Source organism: Haliotis rufescens, unplaced genomic scaffold, assembly GCF_023055435.1.
Source record: "Haliotis rufescens isolate VD_foot unplaced genomic scaffold, xgHalRufe1.0.p SCAF_40, whole genome shotgun sequence".
NCBI lineage: Eukaryota > Metazoa > Mollusca > Gastropoda > Lepetellida > Haliotidae > Haliotis > Haliotis rufescens.
Genome location: NW_025964113.1, coordinates 3,104,972 through 3,129,514, shown reverse-complemented (window position 1 = coordinate 3,129,514; position 24,543 = coordinate 3,104,972). Strand labels below are relative to the sequence as shown.

The following is a 24,543-nucleotide window of genomic DNA, read 5'->3' as shown; positions in this document are numbered from 1 at the left end:
TACCATAATAATCAGTTGTAATTTAAGCTTTAAATGATGATTAGGTTTACAGTGATATATATGATAATAATCTGATAATTAGGTTTACAGTGATGACATCATCATCAACAAAGAACACTCCATCACATATACTTTATCTTTAAACCTATCAAGAAGATGAGCAATAATGACTGTGTACATATATTGATTAGAAATAGAATTTCAAGTTTGCAAAGCTGGAACAAGGTCCACAGACCCTTACCCCACATCCCATCTCTGATCAGAGCTACAGATAAGCAGCGTATTTTCGTAAAATACACCAAAAAATTATTCAATACCCGATTACTTTCAATTAACTTGCGTACAGAAACGCATACATTAAATGAAAACTCAAATGTATAAAAACAGTTTGCGTAAATACCCAATGAAGCTTTTTCAGCACGCGTACAAAGGAGCTAATTTCCGAAACACAATTACGAGCTAATTTCTTTCCGAGTCAAGCCTAAATATTTAGAACAGTTATATACATCTAAAAAATTATTTCATTTTTTTTAAATCTTAAAATGTTCACTAATTTTGGGAAATACCCAATAGAGTAATGAATAAATGAGTGAAAAAATATTGGTTACCCAATGAAAAAATGTAATAACCCAATTAGAATGGGAAACCCTAGAGTAAAAACTCAATTGCTCAAAAAGTTATCTGGAGCTCTGTCTGATGTCACTCATGTGGTAGAATAGGTTCCAAGTACTCAATGTTGGTCTTATGAGCTATGTATAATGAGGGTAAGATGTAACATGGCTGAGGGTCTGTCACCTTACCTGTGTGGTAATACTGTGTCTTATACTGTTAACACTGTTTGCTGGATTATGTACAGAGCGCTGTTACATAGTTTGAATATTGCAGCGGCATGAAACAATAGTCACTCATTCACTCACTCGTGCCCTGCACAAAATTTCTCTTATCATAGAAGTTCATGTTGTCCTTGGAAATCCATGTTGTGTGAAGTGTTGAGAGTTACCTGCCCTTGAATTCTGTAGGAAATATTTTGGAAACAAACTTTTCATGGTACTGAAATTGACTCAGAAGGAAACAAGAAACAAAAGGCTTTCTTTCTGAGGACTATAGTCAAATCATATCAAATCATAAGCCATAAAGTCTGCTTTTGTCATTTTTTCTTGTGATAAGGTTCTGGTTGTAATGAATGCCAACCCTTCTTTCCCATGAATCCTGAATACCATCTAATCTGTCACTCATTGCTCTGAATCTTCAATACTACTGCACACAAGTATCCAAAGCATTGAGAAAAGGGGACGATTTGAAGTTAAATTACTGAAATAATATATGAAAGAAATACAAAGTATAAAGGACATTTTTATGTACACCGTCATTATATTTGTAAATGTGTCATACCAAATGTGATTTTATTTGTGTCCCCTGTACCACACTGCCAAGTCCCAAATACCTTCAAAAGGGGGTTGGCAGCCGCATCATAACATATGCTGTAGAGACAGACAGACAGAACTGTCACAATGCGCTGTATGCTGACAACTAAGAGTGGTCTGTACAAGATGTACACAGGTTCTGCCAGACAGATATGAACAAGTCCATCATATTCTAGGAGACCATTATGGAGAATTAACTCAGGCTATGATTGCCCCCTATGGGCCACTTCAGATAGCAGACATATACTGTATATTGCCACTGATGGCATCTCCTGCTAGTTGCTGACAGGCTATTCGTCATATGCCTCCTTTGGGATAATCATAGTCCAACTACGACATCTCTTACAGGATCTTATTATGCACTTCCTTGTTTTATGTTTTGAGGATTGTGAATGTAATGATGTTGGGAGTGTTATTTATTTAATTGAAACAGATTGTTAATTTTTACAGATTTTATTCTTACAAAATTACTATTATGGTTATTTTCAATTTTGGTTATACAGTTGAACCTCATTGTGTCGAACTTAGATATACATTGTGTCAATTTCCTTCATTTGGGAGTCCCAGGTATCCAAAGTAAGCTCAAAGTTTTCCTGGTCTTGAACCCCTGATAACTCCAGGTCCCACAAGTTCGACTGTTTATGAATTAGTCCTTTACTGAACAACTCATTTTAATGTTCATTCCATTTTAATGTTCATTCCTTTAGCCTGGGTCGTAACAAAAGTGCCAGGAAGGTTATTACGTAATGTTTACACCTGGACATGGTTGATTGCCGCGGAGGCCTCACCATGAAGGAAAAAGGTTAGCTGTGTGGGGTCAGGTATCAGGAAGCGAGGATCGTTAACATGGTGTTACCTGGTGTTACCTGGTGTTACCTGGTGTTACCTGGTGTTACCTGAGATGTAAGCCATCTTCCTGGATTACTGTCCCTAATGAATCTAGACACCTCAGCTTCAACTGTGCATTGCCACATATTGCAGGGCAGGTCAACCAGTGAACAGTGACCTTCTGTTCAAAGTTATCTCCCTTTTCAAACTGCAGTCTTTGAATCACCATTACAGAACCTGTTTTTCTCAAAGGTGTGTTCCATCATCTTGGTGTAAGATGGCATCCTTCTGGCATACCCATAATGTTCTTATAATATCATATAATAGAGGTGCGATGATACAGAAGGCCACAATACAATACATATCTCAATTCACCAGAATTACAATACAGACCAGGTATGGAAAACATGCACATGTTTGTTCATCTGAGTCCATCACAAAAAGTAACAGGGAGGCCAAAATGATCCCAAACACTGATTCTTTGGATGCGGATATGTATTTTGTATCGTCATGTGTCGTAATACACATGTGTACTGTCTATCATATTGAAAGCAACTCAGCTTGGTTTTGATTAAATGTCATCACAGTACCATTTTGATAGAGCCTGGAATACATCTGAGATTTCCAAGCTGGCATGGTTAAAATTCTAAAACATCTATTTGTCTGTATTTGAGGCGGTCGAGTAGCCTAGTGGTTAAAGCGTTCACTCGTCATGCCGAAGACCCGGGTCCGATTCCCGACATGGGTACAATGTGTGAAGCTCATTTCTGGTGTCCCCTGCCGTGATATTGCTGGAATATTGCTAAAGTCGGCGTACACTCACTCGCTCACTGTAATTGAGCATATTCTATCTCGCAACAGGTTTATGGAATTGCAAATCGTTGGTGCAGCAACTTCAGCCATGCCATGTATATGTATGATATGTATGGCATATACCGTATTCGACTTAATAAGCGCCCAGAATGCTCTCAAAATTAGAAATAGGGAGCTCTAATTAGAATAAAATTTTGGTGAAAGATCTAAAATTTTGTGGTTTATGCTGACAGCCTGAAATGATACAAAAGAAAAGTCTGTGCGTATTATACACGACATATATTTTTCCAGAATTTAATTGCCTACAATTAAGGGTGCATATAACACACAACTGCGTATTATACACAAATAAATAAGTCTTGTTACATTGATCAATTGGAAGGGTGCTTATTGGGATTGTTCACTAGCCAATATCTTAGCAAATATCGCGGAGGGTGCTTATTAGAGCGGGGCGCTTATTACGTCGAATACGGTATTCAGTTGGATGTGTGCATATACATGTTTATGTCAAGGTAGAGCTTCAGACATGCCTCGGTCAAAATAACACAGACAATGAAATACATTGACCTCCCTGTTAGGAAGGGTGCTTGTTCATCTCTTCATGGAATGCCTGTCCCCTAACGAGAAACTCACCTGGTGGAGACAATAGAAGTAATGACAAGGTAATCAAGATTAATGATGAGACTGTGTTCCAGGTGAAGGGGTCTGGCCTTCTCGTTAATGAAGCTTCCTTGTTCTCGTGTCAGGACACTTAATACACTTGACAAACCACAAACCTGACTGAGGGAATGAAAGTATGATTAATGAATGTTTGGAAATGCTATCATTGTAGATTTATAGAATAACCAACAAACTACATGAATTGATGTCCCTAGTGAATAAGTTGGGTAAGCCCGGAGTTTGTGGCAAGAATCACTGAGATGCATGTGCATATATCATGGTATTACACTTGATCTTTCTACACTTATGGGTAATATTATATGAATATATACTGCACTGTTGTTATCGATACATGCATAGAGGCGGTAGGATAGCCTAGTGGTTAAAGCGTTCGCTCATCATGCTGAAGGCCCGGGTTCAATTCTCCACATGGGTATAATGTGTGAAACCCATTTCTGGTGTCCCTGGCCTTGATATGGCTAGAATATTGCTGAAAGGAACGTAAAACTCACTCACTCATTCTAACAAACATTGCACACAAAAAAACTACCAGAATTGTAAAGTTACATTAATTTCAGATCAATGATTTCAACCTAGTTCTGGTTATCTTGTTAAAGCTTTCCTCACTCACTCACTCACTCACTCACTCACTCACTCACTCACTCACCTACTCACTCACTCACTCACTCACTCACTCACAGGGCCATCATCAGACAGTACAGTGTTCAGGGTTGCATGTGACCTGCTACACAATGTGAAGGCAAAGGCTGTAACTACTTGTATATAAGAAAGGATTCTCTCAAGTATTATCATGACGAAGATTGTCATGTCTCTTCATGGATCTGTGCTTCCAGCGAAGTGACGGTTATGCCCAGATCAAGGGTGTGTTGATGCCACATGTGTTGTGACTCAGACAAGATCATATCAGGGTATGGGCGATGTCATGAATAGCTTCTTTTGTCACTTGTCGGTGCTGTCGGATCAGATCGTGTTCTACTTGTTGTGCAATCGGTCATTGTGTGTAGAGTGTCATGATGTTGGCTCATGCAGCACACGTGTACTTTGGTGACTCTCACTTATTATGCTCAGGCGTAGAGTGTTTCTCATATAGATCTACACTAACATATACTCCCCTCCGTCATAAACCATTAAGTCTTAATTTCAGACCCAGAACTGAAAAGTGGATTAGTATGGAATAGAAGGGATTGTATTATCCAATAAGTATTCCCTAGGGCCTGTATGTTAGATTAATACATACCCAGAAACAAAAGCGTCTGAAAACTCTCAAGAAAGTCTACTTTACTTCAGCAAGTCTAGAATTCTTCAGTTTCAGGCTGCCAAGTGATGAGATTCTTGGGGCTCCTTTATATCATATATTAAAGACAAGTTAATGAAAATATCTTTGAAAAATAGTTTTATCTGTTGGACTGTTATGTTAATCTGAGGCCATTTGGCTGTCCATGCTTTGTGATCATTCACTTGTTAGTCTACTACTGGGTTGTGGGGAAGCCTAGTGGTTAAAGGGTTCGTTTCCCGACATGGGTACAATGTGTGAAGCCAATTTCTGATGTGCCCTGCCGTGATATTGCTGGAATATTGCTAAAGTCAGTGTACAGTCACTCACTCACTCACTCACTCACTCACTCACTCACTGTTAGACTTCTAATTTAAATTGCATGATATATATCAGTGTAGAAGTTAAACATTGTCCAAGGTATTCTCCAGCAGTGTTTCAGTTTTCTATAAGGTATTAAAATTACATTACACCTAGTGAGTGACTGAGTGAGTCAGTTTGGTTTTACGACGCTTTTTAGCAATATTCCAGCAATATCACGGCGGGGGACACCAGAAATGGGCTTTACACATTGTACCCATGTCAGGATTCGAACCCAGGTCTTCGGCGTGACGAGCGAACACTTTAACCACTAGGCCACCCGACCACCCCAATTTATGGCTGACATGACACAGATGCCCAGTCTTTATTCTCAAAACAGAGTGTATCATGTTGACACAGAGAACATACCATTTGTGATTGATACAGGCAATATGATCTATCCTAAGGTAGATTAGGTCCAGCAGTCAGTGGGTCATGTTGTGATACATGTATGACATGTGAGATTTACCAGAGTAAACATGGTATTCCCTGATTATCATGATGATATGGGTGTCTCATGTCAAGGCTAGGCCTATATGACATGGTAGAGTTGGTATATGTTCATGTTTACTGAGAAGAGGTTGGTATAATAGGTCATGGACCTTTGACATGTCCCTGGAGATGTGAATATACCCTACTATGATTACAAAGGGCTTCAAGTAATGTTTACTTAGCTGTCTCTATCTGCATGAGTATTCCAGTGTAGACATTGGTATCATATTTGTCTTAAACAGTGACCTTAATGAATTGGGTGGTCAGGCTGACTGACTTGTTTGTTTGCTTGTCATTGTACCCCAAACTTGTGGGATGTTATTTTATCCCCCGCCCAACAATGTTGGCGGGGAATATAGAAACGGGCTCCATCCGTCCGTCAGTCCGTACGTACGTCCCCCACGTTTCGTTTCCAGAGCATAACTCAGAAACCGTTCAATATTTTTTCATGAAACATTGCAGGTCTGTCAAGTACATGCTGAACTGGTGCCTTTTGCTATTTAGAAATTTTAGAAATTTTTATTTTTTTTCATGGCAACAAGATGGACTTAGGTTCCAAACTCTCCTCTTTTTTTTTACAATTTCCATGACAAGTTCCACCTTGGTTAAAAAAGGTTAGGGTTTGTTTAGATTTAATTATGTCATAAATTCTGCAACAGTGGTGGGGGATATAGCCACGTTAGTGGCAAACTCTTGTTTTTATTATATTATATTATGCATTTATATGCAACAGGTATCCAGGTACTAGTATCTGCTCAAATGCAGTTTTTTTTGTTCCCCCACCAGTGGGTCCGTTTGTATTCCAGTTATCATCTCAACTCCCTGGGGAGTATACAACCCAAGCAGCCTATGGATGCAAGAGTGTTTTTACATCTACCTCAAATATTGGGTACCCATTCTCTGCTGGGTGTACAGAAGCACATTTGGACTAAGTCACTTGCCCTGGGTGACACCACATGTTGTGACATTTGGGTTTTGGGTTTATGTATGTATTCGTGAAGCTTGCTAGCCGTGCGCTTTTGACCCATTGCCCACTCTGCCCCCACTGTGTAATAACGAAGTGGATGGGACCCTGTCTTCTGTGAGGTGTATTGTGTAATAACGAAGTGGATGGGACCCTGTCTTCTGTGAGGTGTATTGTGTAATAACGAAGTGGATGGGACCCTGTCTTCTGTGAGGTGTATTGTGTAATAACGAAGTGGATGGGACCCTGTCTTCTGTGAGGTGTATTGTGTAATAACGAAGTGGATGGGACCCTGTCTTCTGTGAGGTGTATTGTGTAATAACGAAGTGGATGGGACCCTGTCTTCTGTGAGGTGTATTGTGTAATAACGAAGTGGATGGGACCCTGTCTTCTGTGAGGTGTATTGTGTAATAACGAAGTGGATGGGACCCTGTCTTCTGTGAGGTGTATTGTGTAATAACGAAGTGGATGGGACCCTGTCTTCTGTGAGGTGTATTGTGTAATAACGAAGTGGATGGGACCCTGTCTTCTGTGAGGTGTATTGATGTAATAACGAAGTGGATGGGACCCTGTCTTCTGTGAGGTGTATTGATGTAATAACGAAGTGGATGGGACCCTGTCTTCTGTGAGGTGTATTGATGTAATAACGAAGTGGATGGGACCCTGTCTTCTGTGAGGTGTATTGTGTAATAACGAAGTGGGTGGACCCTGTCTTCTGTGAGGTGTATTGATGTAGTAACGAAGTTGGTGGACCCTGTCTTCTGTGAGGTGTATTGTGTAATAACAAAGTGGGTTGGGTCCTGTCTTCTGTGAGGTGTATTGATGTTATAACGAAGTTGGTGGACCCTGTCTTCTGTGAGGTGTATTGATGTAATAACGAAGTGGATGGGACCCTGTCTTCTGTGAGGTGTATTGATGTAGTAACGAAGTTGGTGGACCCTGTCTTCTGTGAGGTGTATCGGTGTAATAACGAAGTGGATGGGACCCTGTCTTCTGTGAGGTGTATTGATGTAATAACGAAGTGGGTGGACCCTGTCTTCTGTGAGGTGCATAGGTGTAATAATGACGTTGGTGGACCCTGTCTTCTATGGGGTGTATAGGTGTAATAATGAAGTGGGTGGACCCTGTCTTTTGTGAAGTGTATTGTGTAATAACGAAGTAGGTGGACCCTGTCTTCTATGGGGTGTATAGGTGTAATAACGAAGTGGGTGGACCCTGTCTTCTGTGAGGTGTATTGTGTAATAACGAAGTGGGTGGACCCTGTCTTCTATTGGGTGTATAGGTGTAATAACGAAGTGGGTGGACCCTGTCTTCTGTGAGGTGTATCGGTGTAATAACGAAGTGGATGGGACCCTGTCTTCTGTGAGGTGTATTGATGTAATAACGAAGTGGGTGGACCCTGTCTTCTGTGAGGTGCATAGGTGTAATAATGACGTTGGTGGACCCTGTCTTCTATGGGGTGTATAGGTGTAATAATGAAGTGGGTGGACCCTGTCTTTTGTGAAGTGTATTGTGTAATAACGAAGTAGGTGGACCCTGTCTTCTATGGGGTGTATAGGTGTAATAACGAAGTGGGTGGACCCTGTCTTCTGTGAGGTGTATTGTGTAATAACGAAGTGGGTGGACCCTGTCTTCTATTGGGTGTATAGGTGTAATAACGAAGTGGGTGGACCCTGTCTTCTGTGAGATGCATAGGGGTTTCCCTAGGGGTGTTTGTCTGTACATGTGCACCAGGACAAGGAAGTCTATAGTTTGAATAGCCTCTTACAGTTTTCATTGTTATATAAGACCTTTGTGTATATATCACATTATCTGTAACTTCAGCAGAGCATTACGATTGTTACCTCACCCAAAATGCCCGTAGTGTGTATATGCAGCTTAACAGTGAGAAAATAAGATGTTTTAATCTGTATGTTGGTATGGAAAATAAAACAAACTTGGTCTCTTTTTTGATAACATGCCACTTTGAAGGGAGCAAACACCTTCCTCACCAATATTCTTTTAGAACAGGTAGGACCCAATCATGGAACAGAATGTTGTGTGCCTTTTGGAAGTTTGACATGGACTGTTGATGTTAGGTAGACTCAGATGTATTATGTAAACATGGTATTTTATATTCTCAAATGGTGTATTAATGAAATGTGACATGTATTTTCAGTTTAAATTTTTTGATGTCAAATATTTTTTATTTAAGAAAAAATTATGTTCATCACTATTTGTGATATCACGGCGGGGGACACCAGAAATGGGCTCCACACATTGCACCAATGTGGGTTATCGAACCTGGGCCTTTTGCATGATGAACGCTTAAACCACTAGGCTAAACTCACCGCCCCTTTTTTATATAATAAGGCATTAGATGATCAGATCTCCTTCCTCTTTTCCTGCCCCACCTTGTCCCTGATCTCGCCACATACATTCTGCCTCACCTTGTCCCTGATCTCGCCACATAATTCTGCCTCACCTTGTCCCTGATCTCGCCACATACATTCTGCCTCACCTTGTCCTTGATCTCGCCACATACATTCTGCCTCACCTTGTCCCTGATCATGCTACATACATTCTGCCTCACCTTGTCCCTGATCTTGCCACATACATTCTGCCTCACCTTGTCCCTGATCTTGCCACATACATTCTGCGTGTCCCTGATCTCCCACATACATTCTGCCCCATCTTGTCCCTGATCTCGCCACATACATCCTGCCTCACCTTGTCCCTGATCTCGCCACATACATTCTGCCTCACCTTGTCCATGATCTCGCCACATAATTCTGCCTCACCTTGTCCCTGATCTCGCCACATACATTCTGCCTCACCTTGTCCTTGATCTCGCCACATACATTCTGCCTCACCTTGTCCCTGATCACGCTACATACATTCTGCCTCACCTTGTCCCTGATCTTGCCACATACATTCTGCCTCACCTTGTCCCTGATCTTGCCACATACATTCTGCGTGTCCCTGATCTCGCCACATACATTCTGCCCCATCTTGTCCCTGATCTCGCCACATACATCCTGCCTCACCTTGTCCCTGATCTCGCCACATACATTCTGCCTCACCTTGTCCATGATCTCGCCACATAATTCTGCCTCACCTTGTCCCTGATCTCGCAAACATACATTCTGGCCCATCTTGTCCTTGATCTCGCCACATACATCCTGCCTCACCTTGTCCCTGATCTCACCACATAAATTCTACCTCACCTTGTCCCTGATCTCGGCACATAATTCTGCCTCACCTTGTCCCTGATCTCGCCACATAATTCTGCCTCACCTTGTCCCTGATCTCGCCACATACATTCTGCCTCACCTTGTCCCTGATCTCGCCACATACATTCTGCCTCACCTTGTCCCTGATCTCGCCACATAAATTCTGCCTCACCTTGTCCCTGATCTAGCCACATACATTCTGCCCCACCTTGTCCCTGATCTCGCCACATAATTCTGCCTCACCTTGTCCCTGATCTTGCCACATAATTCTGCCTCACCTTTCTGTTTTACCATGTCAGCTGTTTGGCATCGACACTCCATAACCGACCAGATGGTTTGTGTTTGAGTGCAACACTCAGTTGCAGACAAAGTAAAATTTTAAAAAAGATTCACTTTTGTACAAAACTGATTAAGATTTATTAATAATTCATTGTTGCCTTCTAGACAATCATTTTTTTCTGGATGTACACCAACCAGTCTTTTAGTTGAAAATCCCACTTTGAAAGACGATCTGTTTTGAGGTCATTTTTTTAAAGCAAGAGACAGCCATGTCCCCATGTTCTGTACTTGACCTCATTTATTAGTTCATATAAGTATTTTCTTTTCTGGCCTAAGAAATGTCAGCATGCCTTTTAAAGTGTTTATTCAGTGTGACCTTCAGTTATCATTAATAAATTATTTATATCTTAAGCATGGTTGACAGAGATGCCATGTACTACCCTAACAAGACAATGGTATATTTGTTTCATCGATCCACTGAAATACGAGTAATTGCCTGTGTTTTGTCATCCAGTGCTAACCACGGCACGGTGACAAGTATAAATTGATCCCCTGGTTCAACATGTGATTATAACATGCGAATAAACAGACACGTAAATGGCAATCAGGGCCCCGTCACACCTTATAAACAATACAACAGGAGGTTACTGTTGTACATGGATGTTGATCAGCATGTTGACATGATGACTGATGCTATTGAGCAAACATCCATCATTACAGTCTCCATGGCAACAGCAGTCAGTATGTTTGTCATGGCAAAGTGATAAAGTAGCTATGGTCAGTCGTCAGAATAAGGATAGAGGTAATACGTGGGGTATCAGAGACAAAATATGTAGGTTGGAGAAGTTACTGGTTTTAAGAGGCGACTAACTGACTTGGTTGATGGCATGCATGGTGTCTCATAATATTGATCACTGGATTGTCTGGTGCATTTACAGGCCACTGTCAGGCATGAATAATGGCTCATAATATCAATCACTGGATTGTCTGGTCCATTTACAGGCCGCTGTCTACAGCTGGAATAGTACTGAAGGTTGCTTTGAAGAACAAACAAATGTCTTTGCGGAGTTCCGTATACATGTATATAGGTTATGATATCCGCAGCACTAAGATACCCGACCCTGAAGTGTCCTCCACTCTGACTGTTAACAACAGAGTTTGTTGACTGCGATCCAGTGTATGGAGAGCAGAAAGCTTGCTGTAGTGTTGATGTAATATTTCCCCACACCCTACATTGTATCAGTGTCACGATGGTGAGAACTGGGACGCATGTAGTGCTGCATCATTGGGTTCTAGCTTATGTTACCCCAGCACACATCTTAGTCATGTCTTTAGTATCATTATAGCTTTAGGGCATGGTTTTAAAGTTTCAATTTATTGGTTAGATCTATTTATTGGTTCAGGCCTTGCCGTGAGATTAGAAGTTCAATATGTTTGGATCTAATTTATTGATTATAATAAGGAAAGTTACCATGTCGAACATATTGTGGATGAATTTGCAGTATTGGTATTGCTTGTGCTATTGCTACATAACAAGTAATAACCTCTGTGGTCTAGTGGTAGAGCATCAGCCCAGAGAGCGGTTTTCAGGGTTTGATTCAATGCCACGTCATATCAAAAGTCGTTATTACCGTGCCTGGTTATTCTGTGTCTGGATGGGCTATTCGTATTAAACTGCAGCATGGTATCTCAGTTGGCAGGGATTATAAATTTGGCACAAGCAGACACACACAGACACATGTGCAGGCACGTTGCTATATAAGTGCAATACTCTTGGACGCAACATTAAACCCCATTTCACCTCACCACATAACTAATAACAACCATGTCATGAGGCTGATTCTATTCATTTCATCCACCGACCCGCAGCATGTAAATGTTGAAGTGTTTAGTATTATATAGAACACCTGATGGTCAGATCTGATGGTAAACATAGCCATATGGGGATCATGTTGGAAGGTTGTTTGTCCTGTCCATAACTTGACCACACGTCCGTCTGTCATCCCTGAACCATAGTATTTCCCTTCCGCCAAGCCCTGTAATGCTATTGTCCTAAATAAAACAAGTTCAGATCCCCTCCCCCCTCGGCAGTTGTTTGTTTCTGTCAAAATTGTATACTTTCAGAGACCTAGCATTAGTCTACATGGCCACTATGAATGTTTGTGAGTGATTGAGTATTTTGTAAATGATTATCAGTGTTAACATATAAACCACATTGTTTCAGAGAGGTTCTTATTATAACCTTTGTCAGTCTCTGAACAAAACCCCACTGGTACTTTAGTATATCGTTTCATGTACAAAACTCCAGATTAGTTTTAGGTTGGTGTCTGGAAAAACAAAATCATCAAAACCAAACTTCTCTTTAGGTGATGTCAAGACTAAACCTCTCGTTTCATGTGGACTTGGGTGACAGACAGTAGACCCTTGTTTCGGAAGTGAGGTTACCAGCTTTATCTCTCTCTTGTCCTAACTTAAGCACAGAATATCTCGCTCATATGATTGAAATCATCAACCAATCAAACTGTTTCTCCTAACACAAGTTTGGGATAGATCTTCATTCAAAATTGACCTCAGAATGCCCCTTTTATATATTTAATAGACTTCTATAAATGAACTTTTAGCTGGAAAAGATGTTTCCTGAGTTTAAAAACAGGAAGGGGAGTCAAAGCAATACAAGATGCTCGGGTTGTACGTGAGACATGCAAAAATCAAGTACTGGTGACACCACTGCATGTTTGAATTGTGTAATTTGATTGGACATCTATTTCCGTATTGTCTCATTCAACCAAGACTAAACACATGGGGGTGGAACCCGTGGAGATCCGGGGTAGAGTAGGTCTTCAGCAACCCATGCTTGTTGTAAGAGGCGACTAACGGGATCAGGTGGTCAGGCTCGCTGACTTGGTTGATGCATGTCATCGTATCCCAATTCCTAGGATCAATGCTCATGATGTCAATCACTGGATTGTGTGGTCCAGACTTGATTATTTACAGACCGCTGTCATATCGCTGGAATATTGCTGAGTGTGGCGTTAAACAAACAAACAAAACATGGGGTTGGTGGATGAGTCTTGGGATATTTCATTAGAAATGCGGTGTCATACACTGGATGACTTGTGATGATGAAGAAAGAGTTTGACGTGAAGGTTATATGTGTGTGTCTATGTTCCAGGACTGGGAGTGCTGCTGGTCATTGTTGTGGGTGTCGGCTGGAAGTGCACCCCAAGGGGACATGAACCATTACATGCGCTTTTCAATATTGGGGACTTCCGTCGTCGACGAGACCGCCAAACACGAAGGGCGTACCGGCAGAGAGACAGCAACTGGTATGGAGGTGAGTATCTGACCATGTACACGTTCACCCAGTGACCCACCTTGATAATAATAACCATTAACCTACCTTAAAATAATAATAACCATAAGCGTAAGACTTTGGTACACCTGATCACTGTTACCAGATTTCTTTTTTCTTACGTATGGAACAATTTGATCAGTCACTTTTGAGGCTCCTGTGGTAGCGAAAACATTATGTTGACATATAATTGGCAAACTACAACAAATATGACATTTAACAAGTCAAAGTTATGCTTTTATGGATTTATGATATATGTATCCATTTTTAGTTTGGCATCAATAGCATTAATCTGACTGTGGGTACTGTACATAACATTGAATGGTAGCAATCTACCAATAACTTCACCCACGATTTCTCCAAAATTAATGTTAACAATATTGAATTAAATTTCAATTAAAATGAATAAAATAGATTACAAGTCCAGATATACTATGAACACTTTTTATAATCAGACAGTATTATTACATGATTAAGTTGCGTACTTCAGTACAGATTTGTTGACATGGTATTTCCGGTGTTACATGCTCACGGTAATGTCTGTGTTGGGGAAAAAACATGAAAACCCATCATGGTGTGTATTATGCGCACCCCTCTCTACACAGCTGTGTTGTTGTTTTAAAAGTGTGCACTACACTCAAGAAAATATGATACACTACATGACTCGTATTGACTTTGTGTGGGAGGACAGGGTCCCAGTGCTGGCTAATGTTGATCAGGTGGAGGCGACATGTGACCTGGCTGATGATGTCGTGCAGGGTTCCTCATGCAACTGGTAACATAGATACTTATGACGTTATAGAGAGATATTCTTGACCACAGACATATTGCAGACATACACCACTTGGACCCAAAGTTTTTTTATTTACCATCAACAGGAAGATTGACATATCCAAAGTGTTCACAGGACAGACATACAAACAGACTTTAATTTACCATCAACAGGAAGATGGAAATATCCAATGTCTTCACAGGACAGACATACAGACAGACTTTATTTACCATCAACAGGAAGATGGACATATTTCCCAGGTCTCCGTGGACCGACATCTTAAATTTACCTCCATCAAGCAGATTGACATATCCAAAGTTTCTGTGAATACACACACACCCTCCAGAATGTGAGGACATAATTGTCTATGTTGTTAAGGTGTCATCTTCCACTGCATCAGATGTAAGTAAGGTAATGATTTGACCAAGATAGTACAGATATTTCCAACCAAAGTTTCAGTACCTATAATAATAACTGCATAGCATGTCAGCTAAAATATTCTACAAAAATTAATTACGACATAGACACATGATCCCTTGCAGTTGTCTGTCAGGCAATGACAATGCATGTTCCACTGAGCCTACATGAGCGAAGACAAGTTTTTCTGACTGTTATGTTGAGAGTGTCTGTGAACCATCATCTTTGTTTGCCACTAGCTTAAGTATTTGCTTCCTGGGAGGAGGAACTGTTGAAGGGAATAATGATGTCGTGATCACCCACTCGGCTCTTACGCTGTTGTGTCATCATTGTGTGACCAGTGCTTGCTGCAACATTTGCTGTTTCTAATGTAAACCTTTCACAGTTTGCAAGACACAAGCTTACACTTAGATGAACTAGTTTGATGACAACTAATTTGCGTTTAATGATTGATTAAGACCAAACGCAGTTGATTATGTTTTTTATTTAATCTCTTATTCTATTTTTTTCAAATGTGTTCTCTCAGATAATCAAATCATAATATTTTCCTCAATTTTTTTATTTAATAATGTACAAGTTGCAATATTTATTTTGAAATTGGTCAAGATCTGAATAAATAATCTGTTTTGGGACTAAAGATTGTCTCTGGCTTGATTAGGTGGGGTGCTGTGCAGGGTTACATACTTTAGTATAATCCCAATTACTTCTCGATGGTGACCCTTTGTTGGTCAACACCCATCTTCCTGAGGCAAGGGAGTTAATTGACTGTAAAAGTCCACTTTCCACCCTTGCTGCCCTAGGCTGCAATTATGAAGTTATATTTTGGCTGGAGTAACAAGTACATGCATAGTCCAATCAAAATCGCGTAACGAAATTGACATCTGGATTTTGGTCGACTGCAGGATTTGCTAAAGATGTGTACAGTCAACTGGGCAATGACACATATTTTCAAAATCTTTTCCATGTTTTTAATCATGGTTCTCACGCGATTTGATGCACTTCACGAGATAAGACTCGTGTTTTTACAATATATATCTTGATCATCGATCAGATCGTCTTGATTGGTTGCCGCCATTTGGTTTGAAGCAACTGCAAGTGATATGAGAGGTGGAATCTAATTGGTCAGTAAGGATGGCATAGAAGGGACATACCTTGTAATAGCCACTGGTGGCGCTACGATCGAGCCCAGAAATTCCAGCCTAGTTCCGCGAGGGTGGTAACAGGACTTTAGGTGTCAGTTAACTCCCTTGCCTCGGGAAGATGGTCAACACCATAACTTGCTTGTTGGTTTCGTAATGTGTACAACCTGTATGCTTGGCCATGGTCAGCATCCAACTCAGGGTTTCACAACAGTTTCCTCTCACCTTCAGATCATTTACTGTGAGATAATGGAAACATTGTGCAAAGAGGTGTTAAACTCAACACATACACTCACAGAAGACAACATGTAGGGTATTAAATTCATGAAGTTTCATATCTTCCTGTTAAAGTTTTGATGAGATGAATATTGTTCAACTGGTTGTGTGACCTTGTTGGGAGATGTTCTGCTTAAAAGCTTTCAAGGGCACTCAGAGATATGACTGAATTTGACCTTCTATAAGTCCATAAATCTACACTTTTACTCGTTAATATTGGAGTGGTATTGCTCAGTGTCGTTGTGTGATAGGCACTCCAGAACACCATCAGGAAGAGATGAAAGTAGGTGACATCTGTCTGAACTCATTGTGCTGGAAATGCATGTACTGGGTCATGTGCCCAACATCACAGTTTACATTACTGGTCTTAAGTTGATTATTTTGAACGTAGGTAAGGACACAACAAGCCCAGTGAGGCAGAACCTAAGCATGGAGGATCCCTACTGCTCACAGAACATTCACAGAACATCCACAGAGCCTGTAAACATGTCTGCTCCATAACCATGATAACTAGGCCAGTCGTGTTATTGATTTTTGTTGAATTTATTGATTTTTATCCATTACCCATTTATACTCTGGATAACATATGCAAAACTATGTTGCATTACTCTAATCAATAGATGTTCTGTTATATAAGGAAAAGAGCAAAGGGATAGTTATCTCACCAGGATCTAACAAATACCTACATGAGGACATTTGGTAATATTTAAACAAACAAACAAACAGGGAAAATCACATGCTCTGAAAGTAATACTGCATTTGAGTTGCATGCTACATGTTGTATTACTTGTCCATATATCTGGAATGTCCAATATGGCATTTTTGATGGTTGCTATGGAAATTGGCACACAAATAAAAAGTGAAACAAATTTTGGGCTCACCCATCAAAGATTCATTTTCATAGGTCCTAGGTCCTAAGTTTTAAGGAAAAATTTGAAAATGTCAACTTCATGAAATTGACATGTGATATTTTTATGTCGACACTATTTTCATGCTGCAGTCATGATTTTGAATCCTTGGCTTTTCACAACCATATCATACCCATGGCTTCTCCCTCCACTTTGACCTGATCTACCTTGATATAACTGATACCGGTACACTGTTCAAAGCAGCATTAGACTGAACTAAGTTCCAGCAAAAGCATTAATTAGTGTCTCTTATCATATTCTCCTTCTTCTTCCAGGTGTGATGTACCCAGAATTCCAGTACCGTCGTCCACCACCATCGTATGCTGCATCGATGCAGGAGTACCAACAGCAGCTGTTGTTGGCACAACAGCAATACTTGCAGCAGACTGGCAGTAACGGCGAAAGTCTTCCAAACTCACCCCCTCCCTCGTATAGGTCCCGTACGAGCACTATACACTCAGGAATCCATATTGCCTTCCCGCCAGACTCAGATCAGCCCAACTCGCGGCCACCGACCTATCGATCAACCGCGAGTACAATGGGCCGTAGGGGCCCTGTTCGGCCACCATTACCCAGAGACCATAGTTACGATGATGACAGGGGAGACAATTTACCCGGTGGTGATATTTCGTTTGCTGGTCCCGATGTCAGTCCAACTAGTGTAGGGTCAGAGGTCGGCCAGTCGTCAGAACCAACCAGTGCTAGCATAGATAGGACTCCATCAGATGACTCTATACTGAGTGCATCATCACCGTCAGACTTGGTTACGGGGAGGTCATCGAGTGTAGCAAGTCCTGAAACTCCCAGTAGTGCTGCTAGTCTGTCGTCTGCTCACAATCAAACCACAGTAACAAACCCAGAACAGTCTTCTGTGATTCAAGGCCAGAGCTCATCAGTGAGTGGAGGAACAAATGGGTCAAATACAACCAATGTGGACGAGTCTTCCAGCCATGTTCAACCAAAAGATGACACGCTTGACCGAGAGCTGCAGCAGACTCTTGAGACCTTTGACGAGATTACCTCTGGTGCTGTGTCGGACAGTGTATCCAAGTCGATGGAAGAAGCCACTTCATCAGAAGAGCCAGAAAGATTTCAAACAGCTTTGTGAACCGTGGGATACTAGAATCTGGTTTTGTGGATATGTTTAGGAAGTCTATATAAATACCCCACATTCCATGTGTGTCTTGATTGTGTTCATATTGTGTTGGTGATGAAGGATGAATGAAAACTGTATTATTAATTCCACAAGTCATTTGTGTTGTGTGCATTCAAGAGGAAATATGTATGATGAACTTTGACTTTGAAACCCCAAGGTCCACAGTTGTTTTTTTAAGTGTGTGTGTTTTTCAGTTAAATGATCATCACTTTTACATGTAGTTTTAGCATGTGCTTGTTTGTTTAACATGTTTTAAAATGTTTGTGTTCAAATGGTAAGTTATTTTAGGTTATGTTTTCACTGAAGACTTTATCTTCAGTGTATTTTATTTTAGCTTGCTTTTGGTATTCTCTTTATGAAAGCATGTGAGAATCCTTGAATTTGTAAGCACAGCGTCAGACTAATGAGAATATAAAACTTATGTTCAAGAATGTTTGATAGCAATATGTCAGACAGGTTTTAACAAAATATTTTAGTGGTTTTGTTAAAAATCATGTTTTATTGTTTCTGTTTCCATTTTCATTTTAAGAGATTTTAAATGTGTTTTTAAAGATTTCATTTAAAACACTACTACTTTCCTGAACATTTTGAACAAAATTTTATATCTTAATGTAATCATGGTAATTTGTTTTGTAGCAATGTTTCACAAAAGAATTTTTTATTTCATCAAGCATAAGATGCTTGATACCTTGGAACAATTAAAAACAGGTAGTTGTATCTGAATTTGTTATTTACTGGAAATTCTATTGTCAGTTGCCTTGGGATAAGAATTGGGCTGAATTTTTACCATCTTTTACATTATTTATAAACTACATACTGATTTGTGTTGATTCAGCAATAGACAGACAACATTCTAACAATATGATGACAAATGTGTATTGTATGGAAAACTTACAGCAATATTCACTTCACTGTGACTGATACTTTAACACCCAGTACTCTACTTGGCAGTGTTAGAAATTGGCACTCGTCCTCTAGTCCTTGCCAAGCTGCCCAATAGTTAAGGTATCCTAGTAGAAATTTGCAAAATTTTGCAATTTTTTAGGGGTTTTGCTATATGTTACCTTTATAAGGACTAGTGGACTAAATCTGTTAGTTTCTGTCGCTGCTTGGCACCAGGGAATGATGCATATGGCCATTGATGCACCACCATATGCACACCCACCCACCCACCCACCAGCAGAAGGTGCACGGAATGACCTGTCACCTGGAAGACATACTGCACATGTCAGTTTGACAATATAAGTATACTCGCTTCAATCAAGGGCAAACACTGACATTTGAGGACTATGCGTGCTGCAGTTGTAATGGACCATGAATGTCGGACTTGTGAGAAAGATGAATAATTCAGCGAGTATGATGGCAATATAATAATCTGTGTGACTCTTGCTGTCTGATTGTCGGGCAGTTCCTGTTTCTGGTCCTTCTCCAGGGAATGGCTCCTATTCAAATGATGCAATTTGCTTTGTAAAACCTATGAATATTGACCACACTTGAACTGCGGCATACAAGTCGTGGGCAGCCGGGTCCTCATGAATTGCAAAACAATTTCTTTTAAAGGCTGACGATTTTGATGTGTGTTTTATACTTTTGAGTTCATGTTTAATCGTTCTGCTTGTGTTTTGTTCCAACAAATATGGTAATTGAGTAGGGCTATAAGAAAAGACCTTTGCTTGATGACATGAAAGGTCATTTGTTATCTTTTTATCTTTTTTTTATTACAGAAAATAGCCATGATTTACATGTAGTCGTCATGTGTAATCTTCAAGTTTAAGAAACTTAAGCTTCTCAATCGAATGATCTAGATGATAAACCTCAGACAGGAAATACCATTCCGATTATTTTTTTCTTTGTGCATCTTTTCTACAATATCTCACTTATAATCTTCACAAGATGATATGTGTTTTGCCTACAAAATATACAAAAGTAATAGTGATCTGAAAGTCTACATGACTGTCCTATTGGCCTTCACCTTCAAGTCTTAGCATAAGATTTCTCCACGAGTGCCTTGGAAAATTTGCTGATTTGTTTTAAGAAAACCTTCTCCTCTTCCTTGATGGGGAGTCCACTGAGTTGACCTACTGGTAGACAATTTTCACAGGTGTAATGATGTTATTGTATGTGCCTTCCCCACAAGAATACATGGATAAGCATGGATGGGCCATGTTTAAATATCTTAAATCATAAGGTGATGTGATAAAGTTATTACTCAAACAGATTTATAGATAAATACTCAAAATACTGACTCATCTATAGGTGTCTGAATATAGGACTGTTTCAAAGTTAACATAAATGAAGCTAGCATGCATCAGATTAATGATAATTGTGATTTTGATTTCAAATACTTAAAGAATTATTAATATGATTAGTAACGTCATTGTACACAGTTTCTTTTGAAGAATGAGTTTAATATTTTTACTGTCGTTTCGTTATTACATTGAAGCCAGTATAGTTGCCTACCAATATGATTAATAATGTGTTTAGATTTCAATATTTTTAGATTTCTCACGTACCTAATACAGTCACTTTGATATACCAGGATATCGAGGTTTCAATCTGTCGTTATTGTCAGCTCTCATTTCTCATGTATTCATATGGACGCTACACATCTGTGCCTATTCTATATTGATGTTCATCGTTAGCTTGTTGATGTGAATACAGTGAGGACAGCATTATGTTCATGTATTCACTACCAGCTGGTTTGTTCCTGGTATTGAATTTTCTCTTGTTGAAAAAAACAATTTCAGTCTGTTACATCTACTGTTCATTATTATCACACAATCCCTATGTTTCTGTGAATGAACAACCACTTGTATGCTTTTTTTGACACATCTAAAACATTTTCTCTTTCCTTTTTTGCTTGCGAGAGTTTTGCAGCTCAGTGGTTTATTGGAAACAATTGTTAGAATACTGTTGAATAGTAGAAATTTGTATTTCTTTAAATCCATTTCTGAAACAGTGAAGACACAAATTATTTCTTAAAATGTATGATTTTGTTTCATCGATTGAAACAAAACATGGTAAATAAGGTAAGTCTAGGAAATTATTTTTTATTCTTTGATTTCCATACGTCTTAAGTTATGTTCCTGTTAAAATTTCAGAAGGATTCCACTAAAAAAAGCAACTAATCCTAAATGGATGTTTTCTTCAATTTTTTTAATGACGAATATTTGAAAGTAAATTACTAAATATTGCCAGTTTGCTGAACACTTCAGAGTTTCAAAGAATTAATCACCTTGTCTTTAAACATTAATCATCAATAATTTACAAAGCATATAAATATTAAGACATGAAACGTTTATGGACCTCAACTTTTTATTATTTTTATGTCATTTCAGGGCCTCTTTTAACCTCTTTGTTACGTGATTCATTTAAGTGGAATATAGAAGCTGATATCCATCAAAGTTTCATGTCTTTGTAGTATCTGCTTTAACACATTCTTGATGAGAATGATGAATGCTTGAGGAGATGGGGACTATGTCTTTGAAACTCTGAACTGTTCATATCAATAAAAGTTTATGTCTTAATGGTCTTCACATAAATATATTCTTGAAATTATTTCTGTAAGGTTGTAGTACCATTTCATAGATCTGTTGCTACATCTGTTTGTTCAGGCCCTTCATACATAGTATTAACATGGCTTATTTGATAGATTTTCTTTGAATTCTTTCAACAAAATCTTCTATGCCCAGTGACTGCAGGCTTTGATCTGTGTGCTATATTGTATATGCAACCTTTTGATCCTGACCAATGAACTTGTACAACGGAAGACATTTCACAAGTAGAAACAGAACTTCAGGACTGGTGGTTAAGACTTGTCACTTCACCCAGACTCCTTCCCACACAAGGCTTTGCAATAATATTGATAATATCTTACTGTTCTCAAAGAAAATATGCGTCTATGAATTTCAATATCTTTATGATGTATCAGTATTTTGATTGTCATGATAGAATTTTTTCCCTTCCTTAATTTCCATTATGTTTTCTTTAAGCTTTAAATAGTTAAAATTTTCAAATAATACACAGAATTTTAATACACTAGAAAGTTTTTTCGTGGAATCTTGAAAATAAGTGGAGTGTTCGATTTTGATGAAATGTTCTTTGACTTTAACGTGTGTAGAGTGTTATAGAAAACCTTTATGTTGGTGTAATCGAACATTTACCATTTTCATCTTCAAGTCTGGCACTGTTTCCATATGAGTACGAAATTCTACTGTGTAGCGGATAACAAGGCGACAGACATCAATCGATAAGTGTGTGAGAATGTATGTTTTTTCAGAGGAGAATATTATGTAGGGAGCTGTTGCGTAAGCATCTCTGAAAGATCATTGCTGGCAACGCTGGCAGTCATATATAATGAACAATATTTGTCTGAAACTGCTTTTACATATTTTAACATTTTGTGCCACAGAAATTGTTTGTGTGGTGAGAAGTATTCCACATTCCATTATTTATTTATGTGAAAAGCAGTCATTGGTTACCCGTATAGTTACAGCCTGCTGCTGTTGTGTCACACGGTGTATTCCTTGGAGAATCAATGCTCCAGGTATAAGGTGTACTTGTGTTAGACACAGGAAGATCTTTCTCACCATCTACATTATAGATAGGAGTCATTATTTTTATGATTACATAAGTGAATTAATGTTGAGAGACAGTTTTGCAAATGTACCTTTTCAGAATAATCAATGAAATGCTAACCAATTGCCTAAAAATGTTATTCATTTCCAAAAACAACTTTTGAAATAAGTGTTTTATCAAAGGCAATGTTTTACGTATGTTCATATTTTGGGGTTGAAAATAGGATTTTTTGTTCAATTTTCTAAATTTAGGATTAGTATATCCCTATTACAAGAACATACATTGATCTTTCCCAATAAAGAAGAAATATTTTACATGAATATATTTCAAATTTATTTTCATTATTGTAGATTGTGACTGAAGATTTTGGTATGCCTATCACAGAACAAGATATGCAAAATGTGTAATGTGTTTGTATGATGTTACAGTGCTGTACAAATGTGCCCCTCATGCTGCTGCATCATGTAATTGTTGCTGTCATTACATCATTGTTGCTGTCATTGCATCATTGTTGCTGGTCGTCTGATCATTGCATCATTGTTGCTGGTAATCGCATCATTGCTGCTGGTAATCTGGTCATTGCATCATTCTTCTGAACATTGTTGTTGGTCATTGCATCATTGTTGCAGGTCATCGCATCATTGTTGCTGTCATTGCATCATTGTTGCTGTCATTGCTTCATTGTTGCAGGTCATTGCATCATTGTTGTTGGTCATAGCACCATTGTTGCAGGTCATCATATCATTGTTGCTGTCATTGCATCATTGTTGCTGTCATTGCATCATTGTTGCTGTCATTGCTTCATTGTTGCAGGTCATTGCATCATTGTTGCTGATCATCTGGTCATCACATCGTTGTTGCTAATCCGCGTATCATTATTACTGGTCATCACAAGTTGTTGGGCTGAGACAGAGGTTGTGAACATGTTTTATATCAGACCCTATTTTTCTAAACCTGTATATATATTCTATCCCAACATTTTATACTATTCCTGTAAATAAGTTGACTATTTATGTTGATGTTTCATGTGGGACAGCTGTTTGAATCCAAACAGTGCTTGATGTTACTCATGTACAGTGGAAGAACATACTCAATTTCTCACAGAAAACTTAATTTACGATTTGTATTTTTTCAGTATGAACATAAACGACGGTCATTTAAAGATTCTGTGTTAATTTCACATGATTGTCAATATATGAATATTTGAAGAAGTTTAGGTAAAATATTCACTGGTATTAATTATGCTTAATACTTTAAGTAGTGTGAAATTTGATATGGACAGTTTTGATTTTGTAATATGTATGCAATACCGATAAAGTAAGTCAATAAATATAACATGACATATATAATAACTTGTATTTATTTGTAAAAGTGAGATGAGTCTGGTTTTGCATCAAAGTCAGAAGGCAGCACGGTGATCATGAGTGCCACAGTTCGACAGTGCAGAGTTGTGTCCCTTTTTTGTTATACCAGGATCTAGTGATATATGGGTTTCAAATTCAAAATGAGCCCTGGTTATGATCCTTGGGCTTTTAGAACTATACATGCCTTCTAAGGTTCACCAGAGTAGTAACTGTCGCTCACTTGAGTGAGTTGTGTTTAACGCTGCTTTTAACAGT

At 39.1% G+C, this 24,543-nt stretch overlaps 1 protein-coding gene across 1 annotated transcript in view; it reads left to right on the top strand.

Annotated features, from left to right (window-relative positions):
• Positions 1–24,268, top strand: part of LOC124138741 — a 62,843-nt gene extending 38,575 nt beyond the window's left edge. The window contains exons 3-4 of the mRNA XM_046505591.2: positions 13,499–13,660; positions 17,466–24,268. Coding sequence (XP_046361547.1) covers positions 13,499–13,660; positions 17,466–18,298 — 995 coding nt within the window. The 3' untranslated portion in view covers positions 18,299–24,268. The remainder of the gene's footprint in view (positions 1–13,498; positions 13,661–17,465) is intronic.
• Positions 24,269–24,543: the final 275 nt, after the last annotated feature.